This window comes from Somniosus microcephalus, chromosome 3 (genome assembly GCF_052327205.1).
Source record: "Somniosus microcephalus isolate GS21.2 chromosome 3, FLI_Smic_1.0, whole genome shotgun sequence".
Taxonomy (NCBI): domain Eukaryota; kingdom Metazoa; phylum Chordata; class Chondrichthyes; order Squaliformes; family Somniosidae; genus Somniosus; species Somniosus microcephalus.
Window position 1 is genome coordinate 160,297,404 of NC_140989.1, and position 13,333 is coordinate 160,310,736.

The 13,333-nt window shown below is 45.8% G+C and overlaps 1 protein-coding gene across 1 annotated transcript in view; it reads right to left on the reverse strand.

The window, feature by feature from the left end:
• Positions 1-3,756: 3,756 nt before the first annotated feature.
• The window catches only part of taf5l (TAF5-like RNA polymerase II, p300/CBP-associated factor (PCAF)-associated factor), a 41,868-nt gene continuing 32,291 nt past the window's right edge, over positions 3,757-13,333 (reverse strand). Inside the window, exon 5 of the mRNA XM_085981796.1 lies at positions 3,757-5,445. Within this exon, the coding sequence (XP_085837922.1) occupies positions 4,654-5,445 (792 nt within the window). The 3' untranslated portion in view covers positions 3,757-4,653. The remainder of the gene's footprint in view (positions 5,446-13,333) is intronic.

Genomic DNA, 13,333 nt, shown 5'->3' on the forward strand with positions numbered 1-13,333 from the left:
AGCCTGAAAGCACCAACGCTTGCTGGTGCACTGTTCACTGCTGGCACCTCTCCAGTACTCTGCTGGTGAGGCCATTCCTCATCCATAAACGTCAACAATGTCAACAGGCCTTTTGGCCATGGAGGATCCTCATCAGATATGCATACATTAATCTGGAGAGGGAGGGGTGTGGGATTCCTTGGATAATGATCAGGAGCAGCAACCTTGCCCCGTAATCCCTTCTCTAGCCTCAAATGCTTAGACCCATTGTAGCACCCCAGCTGAGACCACATAACTCAGTCAAGACCAGGAACCAAAGCTCAACCTTCTCGCTTGTGTGTATGACATTGGGTAGTGCCTTTGTCCAAGTGACCGAGAGAGTTCCCCCTCCATATTCATGTTCTTACGCTTTGTCAAAAATGAGATGGTAATTTCTGAAAATTCTAACTCGTGCACCAGTCATATACCATTCATGACAAGAACTAAAACATTACGATGTTTCAAGAGATTGTTTCGAGTCAGGTTGAGGTTCCAATCTTGAAAACACAGTTCCTGTTGCGATAGAGGTCACATCCATTAAGATATTGCTTCTGTGATTCACCCCTCAGGTGATCAGAACAAATCTCAACATTGGGAGATGCTTCCAAAGACAGGCGATAACCCTAAAATAAACACAAATATTTCCAAAGAGGAAAAAAAATTGACAGTGATGGTGTTTCCTTAAGAGGCTTAACATAGTTATGACAGATGAGTTTATTATGCTTTTACTAGAAAGAGATCTGAAATTATGTTAAATATTATAGATTAAGACCATCAATCCAGAGGAGATGGAATTGGCTAGAAACTAGTGATTCCCAGATAATTTATGTTGCTGTGCAAGTTACTTATACAAGGATAAACAGGAATAAATGTCTTGGTAGCAGCATACAGTGGTGTAGTGGTTATGTTACTGGACTAATAATCCAGAGACCTGGATTAATAATACAGAAAATGTAAATTCAAATCCCACTGTGGCAGTTTGAGAATTTGAATGCAGTTAAAAAAAATCTAAATTAAAAGCTGGTATCAGTAAAAGAGATTAGGATTGTCGTTAAAACCCAAGTAGCTCACTAATATCATTTAAAGAAGGAAACCTGCCGTCCTTACCTGGTTTGGCCTATATTACTCCAATCCGACACCAACGTGGTTGACAATTAACTGCCCTCCGAAATGGCTCAACAAGCCACACAGATGAATCATCACCTCTCGGGGCAACTAGGGATGGGCAATAAATGCTAGTCTTGCCAGCAACAGACATATCCCGGAGAATGAATTTTAAAAAATGTACCTTTTACATAGAAGTGAATGGAGGCTGTTCCTAACAGGAAGGCTGAAGACAGCCTGCAAGAAAAAGGCAGATCCATTTTGATAAAGAATTTGTCAAGCTAAAAGCTGTCTTTGATGGGAACAGTTTGGGGAAAAAAAAGTTGCATTTATGTAGAACTTTTCACTACCTCAGGATGTCCCAAAGCACTTCATAGCCAATGGAATACAAGTGTAGTCACTGTTGTATTGTAGAAAACATGGCAGCCAATTTGCACATAGCAAGCTCCCACAAACAGCAATGTGTTAATGATTAGATAATGTTTTTAGGTGTTCTTTTATCAGAAAAATATTGGGCAAGACACCGGGGAGAACGCCCCAGCTCCTCTTCGAAATAGTGCCGTGGGATCCGTTACTTCCACCTAAGGGGGGGGGGGGGCGGGGGCAGACTCTGTTTAAGAGCGCATCTGAAAGACAGCACCTCTGACAGTGCAGCATTCTCAGTACTGCACTGGAGAGTCAGCCTAGATTATGTGCTCAACTCTCTGGAGTGAGGCTTGAACTCACAAACCTCTGACTCAGAGGCACGAGTGTTACCACTGAGCCACGGCTGACATCTGTTCAAAATGTTAATGTGAATCTGTACCATGTAATTTAGTGGAGTTGATACTGTTGACATCATTCTAATGTAAAAAGGGATATCAACTATCTCAAGCTTAATCCTCACAATTAAGTATTTTGATTTCAGAGAAATATTATGAGCATTGTGACAGGGTAAAACAGTTATCTTTGATCTGATTTAACCAAGCTGGATTGGCAATCCTACATTCAAAAGAAAAGACATCCTTAAAGAGTGTTAGGGCCCCAGCCCATGTTCCCCTTCTTAGTCTGAGCATGTCAGAAGGCAGACACCCCCATTGGCTACGTTACACTATTCTTGCAGAACTAAAGGACATTGTTAGAGAGCTCATCAGGCTGTTTGCTTTTACCGAAGGAATAGAGATGAGAGAAAGATTAAATAAACTTCTTGTACTGTTTCCAGATATTTTATATAATTATTATCCAGAATAGCATGTGCCCAATATCTCTATATATGTAAATAAATTCTATTGGTTGTTTTAGCCTGCAGGAGGTGGGTCCTTTCAAACTGACAGAGGATGTAGTGAAAACAAATGAATTCCACTGCATGATGTTACAGCTCAATTCAGTCTTTTTTTTTTAAACATGAAAAAAAATTCAGCAACTCAAATTAAAACAGAACTTACTTTTTCCTGAATGAAACTAAAATGAAATTAATAGATAATTCAAATTAAGTGAGTTTGAATTAAACAGTCTGTAACCATCAGCCCAGGACTATGCAGTGTAATACATACTCTATCCGATCATCAGGGGCACAGTCTACGCGTGGGCAGACTGGTACAATTATTTGGTACACTAAATTTGACTACTTAACAGAGATTGCACACCAAAAGTAATTCCTTATATGGCATGTGCTTTGGGACAGGATAGGGTGTTGGATCTAATATATATTTAAAAATCTTACATCTGTGTACACTGGGGATGCTAGCATAGTGGTTATGTTACTGGACTAATGATCCGGAGACACGAGTTTAAATCCCACCACAGCAGCTGTGGAATTTGAATTCAGTTAATTAAATAAAACCTGGAATTAAAAAAAACCATGAAACTACCGGATTGTCGTAAAAACCCATCTGACTGTCCTTTAGAGAAGGAAATCTGCCGCCGTTACCCGATCTAACCTATATGCAAGTTCAGACCCACAGCAATGTGGTTGACTCTTAACTGCCCTCTGAAATGGCCTAGCAAGCCACTCAGTTGTATCAAACCATTAGGAAATAAAAATGGACTGCAGCAGTTCAAGAAGGTGGCTTCTGAAGGGCAATTAAGGATGGGCAATAAATGCTGGCTTTGCCAGCAACACCCACATCCCATGAATGAAAAAAACACTGCCCGTCTACTTTGCCAGCATAAAATCCTATATCCATGTTTATAATGTAAACTGTCTATGTAATCTTACTAGGCTGCAATTACACCTTCCTCCTAGTGGAGACACTGCAGCACTACCACAGGCAGAAAGGTGTAATCCCAGCCTGGCAGGTTTCTATTTTAAATATGGATATGGGAATACAATACAAGGACACAATTTACAACTTTAAAAGAGCGAGTGATTAAATTATATCTGCACACCCAGGTCTAATCATTCCCCATCCTCTAATCTCGCTTCACTTGAAGATTACATTTGGGTCTTGATACCCATGTCAAATGACACGGAAGAGCAAATATATATATATTTTATATAAAAGCAACTTTTACTCTGTTAGTCAAATTGTGAGTTTCAGATATCTTCCAAATGCAACAAAAATCCTGATCACTGGTGAAAATCTTAACTATCAATTGACATTGTATTCAGAAACTACAAACTGTACTTGCAAAGCAGGAACCAAATCTGTCAAACACTGTGCAAAACAGACTTTAATATGCAGTTTAACAAAAATGTATATTGAATGCTTTTCTGGAGGTGGAAAGCAGAAGGTTCATTTCATTTTCTAAAGGTCTGTGGATGTATATTGCAGTACTTTTCATGATTTCAAATACAACACTTCACAGATTAAACATAATCAACCCCTGCCATACAAGTGTATTTGCCAGAAAATTCCAGAATTAAACATCTGGGCTAGTGTAACAGAAGAACTCAAAATTCAACTGGGATTTTGTTTGGTCTGAACACAAGATCAGACTAAATAAATTACAGCAAAACATTCCAGTCACTTTTTGGCTGATTGTGTACGAGTGGTATAATCCATCCTACAGCTGTACATACAGCAGCTAACATCGGAAACCTGTGTCAGATTCACGTCCTGAATGTCATGGCAATACAGTGATGCAAGCATGCATCTTAAACTCAACCTTGTGTTGGCAAGGACTCCTGCGCCTAGTGGATTTGCATAGGACTGCATACTGAGCAACCTGGAAAATTCAGTCACCCGGGCACCCTGCACATATGTCCATGGGTGGGCGAGAAGAGGAGAAGAACCAATGTCGGTCCCATTGTGCACCATCAAATCGCTCTTTCCTATCTAAATACTGGGAAGATTGTGCAACAGTTGGTGTGTTTGGCTGCAACAAGATGTAATCAGAGCAAGCCCGTACGGTACACTCACGACACTTCTGGTTAAAGCAAGCCCGTACGGTACATTCTCGACGCGTCTGGCCAAAGCAAGCCAGTACGGTACATTCACGACACGACGGGCCAAAGCAAGCCAGTATGGTACATTCACAACATGTCTCGTCCTCTTATGGCTTACTTTTCTAGGAGTTCCTAAATAAAAGACTAGAATTGTTCACTTATGCTTATTGTTCTTTTTTTTCTTGTGCAACCCCAGTAACCAACACCAGATTGCAGGACATGAACTGTACACTCAAAAGGTTACTGGTCTGTCCCATATATACACCCACCAGCTCACTGGAAGAACCATCCACCGATGAATTAGAGTAAGTGTTACGAATATCCCAGACACGAACCGAATTGTCAACAGATGCAGAAACTATCAAACTGCTATCTGGACTAAATGCAAGGCTAGTTATATTGTCAGTATGCCCTCTCAGCTCTTTGAATAAAGTACCCGATGCAAGGTCCCATAGTTTCAGTCGCTGATCTTCGCCTGCTGAAGCCAAGTACTTTCCGTTAGGAGAAAAAGCCAATGCCAGCACAGGGCCACGATGTCCTGTGAAGAGACGTACAGTATTCCCTTGCTGCGTGCTCCACAACCGCACAGTTTTATCTATCGAGCCTGTGGCTATGTAATTAGAGTTCGGGTGAAACTTAACACAGTCTACGTCTGCTAAGTGACCTGCATAAATGCGCAGTGGGTACGTTCTGTCAAGTGCCCAAAGTCTTGCTGTCCGATCATGCGATCCACTCACAAAGTAAAGGCTCAAGGGACTAATGTCAATGTCCCAAACTGGATAAGCATGTCCTCGATACAAACCAGTGTTCTTGAAACTGCACAAATCCCAGTATCGGACTGTTGTGTCTTCCGAACAAGACAGAAGTCCTGAATTATCAGAGAGAAACTTGGTACCATACACAGGCCCACAGTGCCCTCTTAGGATCTTCATTTCACTGCCCACATCATCTTCCACCTGCATTAGAAAAGAAATATGCAACACTGGATTAGGTAGAACAAAGATTAACATTAAAATTCTATTAATCATGCAAGCATGTAGGATCTGAAAGTTCCCTTTAAATATGCTCCTCTAAAAGCTTTTACATGTCGCATCGTGGTCTGGGGAGCATGATGGCAAAATGAACCATATGTAGGGTTCACTTGTGTTTATACCGTCCCTTGCTCCTGTTCGCCTGTAGACCCATTGAGGACGGATTCGGAACACGGAGACACTGTCTTATGCACAAGCGCCTTTCCCAAATCAGCTTCCAATGGGCCAAGAGAGTGAAAGCAAGAGGACAAGATGATGCCTTTCCTTCTTTAAATTATTCCGAGAATCGAGTGTAGTCGGCCATGGAGGTGTGTGTTTGAAAGAACAAATACCGTGGGCCTGGAAACTGACACGGAACCAATCTTGTACACCACGGTAATTCATGTCATTCCCCTCTCCTCTACCAACCCCCATGTGGAGGGGAGGTGGATAAACTGTGTTTTGGACTCAACCTGTAAATCAGGTTGAGGAGGGATGCGGAGCAGCAGCTCTGGGTGAATTGTGCTCTCTTGCTGCTGGGCACGGGTTGAAACAGATCACTCATGCAGGAGACTGATGGAACCTACCTGCATTTCACCACACGAGGGCACAGCATGTCAAAATGCAACATACTGTGTGCACCACTCACATCACATGCCTTAAATAGAAAACTGATCTCTCACACTGTAGCCCTCTTGCCTGAGTCAGAAGGTAGTGGGTTGAAGCCCAACTTCAGAAACTTGAGCACATAATCTAGGCCCCCCCCCCCACCCCCCGAACCTCAAGCTGTTTTTACACTGGAACCTGGGTCTTGGGAGTGCTAACTGCAGCACTCTCCCACTTTTACCAGTAGATTGTACAGCTACTAATACTGCAGGTGTGGGAATTATAAAATAAAAACAAATGCTGCAAATACTCAGCAGGTCAGGCAGCATCTGTGGAGAAGGGAAGATGGGGGGACCATGCGAATGAAGGTCACCGGCCTGAAACATTTAACCCTACCATCCTCTCTCCACAGTAAACCAGCTGCACTGTGGGGCTCTATCTTCCACATCAGTAAATGCCGTGACACTGCTAGACTGTCTTGGTAGCAGTCGGAGGCCTAGTAGGAAAAAAAAAAGGTCCTCTTGACCGATTTTAAAAAAAAGATAAAAAGAGAGGGGAAAAATTCGGTATCGCCCATTTTGGGGCGCTAATATCAGCCGGGCGCAAAGTTTAGCGCACGGCGCTAATTATCGCCTCTGATTGCAAAATTTGCCTCCATCGCCCCATGAGGTGATTTGAGCATTAAATCAGGCGCTTCACACCTCTCTTAAGGCACAAACGTCAGGGAGCGAGGCGCTACCTCAGAACGCTACCAAAGCTCAGGCAATTACCATGGAAGCCAGACAGACTGGCACCGTCCAGTTCTTAAAGGGATGGGGCCATCTTGCTGGCCAGCCACACACTGCTCATTGCAGCCTTGAATCTCGGCCCGGAGAGACCTCAAAAGCAATTGTGTTGGAAGCGCTAATGGATAGGCCCAGGGAAAGAGCTCGGCGTTTAGGAACCTCAAAAGTGCTGCTGAGGGCCAAACTCCTCAAGACAGCGTTAAAACCAAAAATTATGCCGACAAGAAAAGGCAGGAAGCGCCCACCTTTAAATAACGCTCCCCCCGCCCCTTCCTGACTTGAAAACGCTCCCCTCTACCGGTTGTTCCTAGCAGCAGGCGCTAAGGCAGGGGGCGCGACTCAATATCTGGTCCAGGGCGCGTGTGACAAACGTCACAATTTGCAGGTGCAGGAGATCGTGGCGGTAGTGTTTAGCGCCACCGCAAAACGACTGGTCAATTTAGCGAGCGGCGCTAAAATCGCCACGCTCGGGCGCTAAGTTCCTAGCACCCCCCAGAGGCACTAACCCACCGAATCCCACCCCCCTTCCCCCAAGATATCTTGATGTTGCTGCTGTCTGCACTACAGGAGCTAGTGGCCGAAGAATATAGAAAAACCTTTAGTCGTTCTTTCCTTATACTGTACAGCCTTCGAGCTTTTAAAACACAAACTTGATGTCATCTACTCACTAATTGCAAGGTGGTAAGAAGAAGGATTGACCCAGTTTATCACTCATTGCAGGTTCAGTATTAATGGATTATTCACGGTTTCAGGTGATCAGGTTACAGATTACATCCTTCACATTCCTACAGATCATAGGTATGGCTGGAATTTTACACACTGGCTACAAAGTAGTAATAATGAGCATCAGGACTCGGACTGGCGGTGGGAAGAGACATGCAGCATGGGCCGCAGTTGGGTCCTCGGTGCCTGCTGCACACACATCTGATTACCCATTTATCACTGGCTTAGTTAGCCTCTCCATTATTGCAATACATCCGTTTACCATTTATTCTACACCTGTCTTTTGTCAGAGCATGGGCTTCATTTCAACCAAGTTTGAAGGTGGCATGGCGTTTTGGATGCCAACACACTGAACTGCAGAGTAGGAGAGGATGAGATTGTATCTGTGATATGGGTACGATAGTGTAGGTTAGGTGACTGACCAGTAATCCAGAGAATGTTCAAATTCCACCGTGGCAGTGAGAATTTGAATTCAATTTTTTTTTCTGGAAATTAAAAAAAGCTGGTACCCAACTGGTTCACGAATATCCTTTAAGGAAGGAAACCTGCTGTCCGTACCCGGTTTGGCCTGTATGTGACCGTCGTGGTTGATTTAACTGCCCACTGAAGTGGCCTAGCAAGCCACTCAGTTGTATCAAATTGCACCAACTTACAGGCAACTAGGGATGGGCAATAAATGCCAGTCTTCCAGAGAATGAATAAAAGAAACACTCCACACACACAGCCCAATCACAGCCATTCTGATGTGGGGCGACACCAGGCTCGCCTGCCTTGGACAGGTTCACAACTTCCCTTGGCTTTAACTTGGGCTTCCTTGATCAACTAGAGTTTAGAAGGAGAGGTGATCCCATTGAAAATATAATTCTTAAGGGACTTGACAGGGTAGATGTTTCCCCTGGCTGGAGAGTCTACAACTAGGGGTTACAGTCTCAGAATAAGGGGTCGGCCATTTAGGACTGAGGAGAAATTTCTTCACTCTCAGAGTTGTGAATCGTTGGGATTCTCTATGCCAGAGGGCCGTGGATGCTCAGTGATTGAGTATATCCAAGACAGAGATCGATAGATTTCTGGACACTAAGGGAACCAAGGGATATGGAGATGGTGAGGGAAGGTGGAGTTGAGGGAGATGATCAGCCATGATCTTACTGAATAGCGGAACAGGCTCAAAGGGCCGAATGGCCATCTTCTCCTCCTATTTCTTATGTTATGTAACTCCACCATAAGACACATGATGGCTCTCAACAAGCAGCTACTGAAGCCATCTTGTCCCTTCTCCACCCGCTGCACTCAATTGGCGTCAACTTCTCAAACCTTTGCTGCCTTGGTGAATTTACGTCTGCAGGCTGCAAAATAGAACTCCAGGACAAAGCAGCCCACTTGATCGGCACCCCAACCACCACCTTGAACATTCACTCCCTCCACCACCGGAACAACATGGCTGCAGTGTCTACCATCTACAAGATGCACTGCAGCAACTCACCAAGGCTTCTTTGGCAGCACCTCCCAAACCTGCGACCTCTACCACCTGGATGGACAAGGGCAGCAGGCACCTTCAAGTTCTCCTCCAAGTCACACACCATCCTGACTTGGAAATATACCATGTTACCATGTATACCAAGTTGGATTCAAAACTGGCTTGGAGGCAGGAAGCAGAGGGCAATGGTTGATGGGTATTTTTGTGACTGGAAGGCTGTTTCCAGTGGGGTTCCACAGGGCTCAGTACGAGGTCCCTTGCTTTTTGCGGTATATATCAATGATCTAGACTTGAATATAGGGGGTATGATTAAGAAGTTTGCAGATGATACTAAAATTGGCTGTGTGGTTGATACACAGACGACACAAAGCTGGGTGGGCGTGTGTGCTGTGAGGAGGATGCCGAGAAACTCAAGTATGATTTGGACAGGTTGGGTGATTGGGCAGATGCATGACAAATGCGAGGTTATCCACTTCGGTGGCAAAAACAGGAAGGCAGATTATTATCTGAACGGCAATAGATTGGGAAAAGGGGAAGTGCAACGAGACCTGGGTGTCCTTGTGCACCAGTCGCTGAAGGTAAGCATGCAAGTGCAGCAGGCGGTTAAGAAGGCAAATGGTATGTTGGCCTTCATAGCGAGAGGATTCGAGTACAGGAGCAAGGATGTCTTGCTGCAGTTGTACAGGGCCTTGGTGAGACCACACCTTGAGTATTGTGTGCAGTTTTGGTCGTCTTATCTGAGGAAGGATGTTCTTGCAGCGAAGATTCACCAGACTGATACCTGGGATGGCAGGAATGACGTATAAGGAGAGATTGGGTCGATTGGGCTTATACTCGCTGGAGTTTAGAAGAATGAGAGGGGATCTCATTGAAACTTATAAAATTCTAACAGGACTGGACAGACTAGATGCAGGAAGGATGTTCCCGATGGTCGGGGAGTCCAGAACCAGGGGTCACAGTCTAAGGATAAGGGGTAAGCCATTTAGGACTGAGATGAGGAGGAATTTCTTCACCCAGAGAGTGGTGAACCTGTGGAATTCTCTACCACAGAAGGCAGTTGAGGCCAATTCATTAAATATATTCAAGAAGGAGTTAGATATATTTCTTAAGGCTAAAGGGATCAAGGGATATGGGGAGAAGGCAGGGACAGGGTACTGAGTTTGGATGATCAGCCATGATCTCATTGGATGGCCGACTCCTGCTCCTATCTTCTAATTTTCTATGTTTCTATACTGAAGAAGGAAGCTGCAGACTGCAGGAAGATAACAGTGGCAAATGGAATTCAATCCGGAGAAGTGTGAGGTGATGCATTTGCGGAGGGCTAACAAGGAAAGGGAATACACATTAAATGGTAGGACACGGAGTAATGTGGAGGAACAAAGGGACCTTGGACTTCATGTCCACAGATTCCTGAAGGTAGCAGGCCAGGTAGATAAGGTGGTTAAGGCGGCATACGGAATGCTTGCCTTTATTAGCCGGGGCATAGAGCACAAGAGCCCGGGGGGGGGTTATGCTTCAACTGTATAAAACACTAGTTAGGCCTCAGCTAGAGTACTTTTTTTTTATTCATTGATGGGATGTGGGCGTCGCTGGCTAGGCCTGCATTTAGTGCCCATCCCTAATTGCCCTTGAGAAGATGGTGGTGAGCTGCCTTCTTGAACCGCTGCAGTCCATATGGTGTAGGTACACCCACAATGTTGTTAGGAAGGGAGTTCCAGGATTTTGGCCCAGCGACAGTGAAGGAACGGCGATACAGGTCCAAGTCAGGATGATGTGTGGCTTGGAGGGGAACTTGTAGGTGGTGATGTTCCCATGCGTCTGCTGCCCTTGTCCTTCTAAGTGGTAGAGGTCGCGGGTTTGGAAGGTGCTGTTGAAGGAGATTTGGCGAGTTGCTGCAGTGCATCTTGTAGGTGGTACACACTGCAGCCACAGTGCGCCGGTGGTGGAGGGAGTGAATGTTGAAGGTGGTGGATGGAGTGCCAATCAAGCGGGCTGCTTTATCCTGAATGGTGTCGAGCTTCTTGAGTGTTGTTGGAGCTGCACTCATCCAGGCAAGTGGAGAGTATTCCATCATACTCCTGACTTGTGCCTTGTATATGGTGGAAAGGCTTTGGGGAGTCAGGAGGTGAGACACTCGCCACAGAATTCCCAGCCTCTGTCCTGCTCTTGTAGCCACAGTATTTATATGGCTGGTCCAGTTCAGTTTCTGATCAATGGTAACCCCCAGGATGTTGATAGTGGGGGATTCAGCGATGGTAATGCCATTGAATGTCAAGGGGAGATGGTTAGAGTCTCGCTTGTTGGAGATGGTCATTGCCTGGCACTTGTGTGGTGCGAATGTTACTTGCCACTTGTCAGCCCAAGTCTGAATGTTGTCCAGGTCTTGCTGCATATGGACACGGACTGCGTCAGTATCTGACGAGTCTCGAATGGTGAACAGTGTGCAATCATCAGCGAACACCCCCACTTCTGACCTTATGATGGAGGGAAGGTCATTGATGAAACAGCTGAAGATGGTTGGGCCTAGGACACTGCCCTGAGGAACTCCTGCAGTGATGTCATGTGATTGAGATGAATGACCTCCAACAACCACAGCCAACTTCCTTTGTGCTAGGTATGATTCCAACCAATGGAGAGTTTTCCCCTCGATTCCCATTGACTTCAGTTTTGCTAGGGCTCCTTGATGCCACACTCGATCAAATGCTGCCTTGATGTCAAGGGCAGTCACTCTCACCTCACCTCTTGAGTTCACCTCTTTTGTCCATGTTTGGACCAAGGCTGTAATGAGGTCAGGAGCTGAGTGGCCCTGGCGGAACCCAAACTGGGCGTCAGTTAGCAGGTTATTGCTGAGTAAGTGCCGCTTGATAGCACTGTCGACGACACCTTCCATCACTTTGCTGATGATTGAGAGTAGACAGATGGGACGGTAATTGGCCGGGTCGGATTTGTCCTGCTTTTTGTAGACAGGACATACTTGGGCAATTTTCCACATTGCCGGGTAGATGCCAGTGTTGTAGCTGTACTGGAACAGCTTGGCTAGGGGCGCAGCTAGTTCTGGAGCACAAGTCTTCAGTACTATTGCCGGAATGTTGTCAGGGCCCATAGCCTTTGCAGTATCCAGTGTCTTCAGCTGTTTCTTGACATCACGTGGAGTGAATTGAATGGGCTGAAGACTGGCATCTGTGATGCTGGGGACCTCAGGAGGGGGCCGAGATGGATCATCCACTCGGCACTTCTGGCTGAAGATAGTTGCAAATGCTTCAGCCTTGTCTTTTGCACTCACGTGCTGGGCTCCACCATCATTGAGGATGGGGATATTTTTGGAGCCCCCTCCTCCTGTTAACTGTTTAATTGTCCACCACTCACGACTGGATGTGGCAGGACTGCAGAGCTTTGATTTGATCCGATGGTTGTGAGATCGCTTAGCTCTGTCTATCACATGTTGCTTCCGTTGTTTGGCATGCAAGTAGTCCTGCGTTGTAGCCTCACCAGGTTGACACCTCATTTTTCGGTATGCCTGGTGCTGTTCCCGGTATGCTCTCCTGCACTCTTCGTTAAACCAGGGTTGATCTCCCGGCTTGATGGTAATGGTAGAGTGAGGGATATGCCGGGCCATGAGGTTACAGATTGTGGTTGAATACAATGCTGCTGCTGCTGATGGCCCACAGCGCCTCATGGATGCCCAGTTTTGAGTTGCCAGATCTGTTCGAAATCTGTCCCATTTAGCACGGTGGCAGTGCCACACAACACGGTGGAGGGTATCCTCAACATGAAGACGGGACTTCGTCTCCACAAGGACTGTGTGGCGGTCACTTCCACCAATGCTGTCATGGACAGATGCATCTGCAACAGGTAGATTGGTGAGGACGAGATCAAGTAGGTTTTTCCCTCTTGTTGGTTCCCTCACCACCTGTCGCAGACCCAGTCTGGCAGCTATGTCCTTTAGGACTCGGCCAGCTCGGTCAGTTGTGGTGCTACCGAGCCACTCTTGGTGATGGACATTGAAGTCCCCCACCCAGAGGACATTTTGTGCCCTTGCTACTCTCAGTGCTTCTTCCAATTGGTGTTCAACATGAAGGAGTACTGATTCATCAGCTGAGGGAGGGCGGTAGGTGGTAATTAGCAGGAGGTTTCCTTGCCCATGTTTGACTTGATGCCATGAGACTTCATGGGGTCCTGAGTCAATGTTGAGGACTCCCAGGGCTACTCCCTCCCGACTGTATACCACAGTGCCACCACCTCTGGT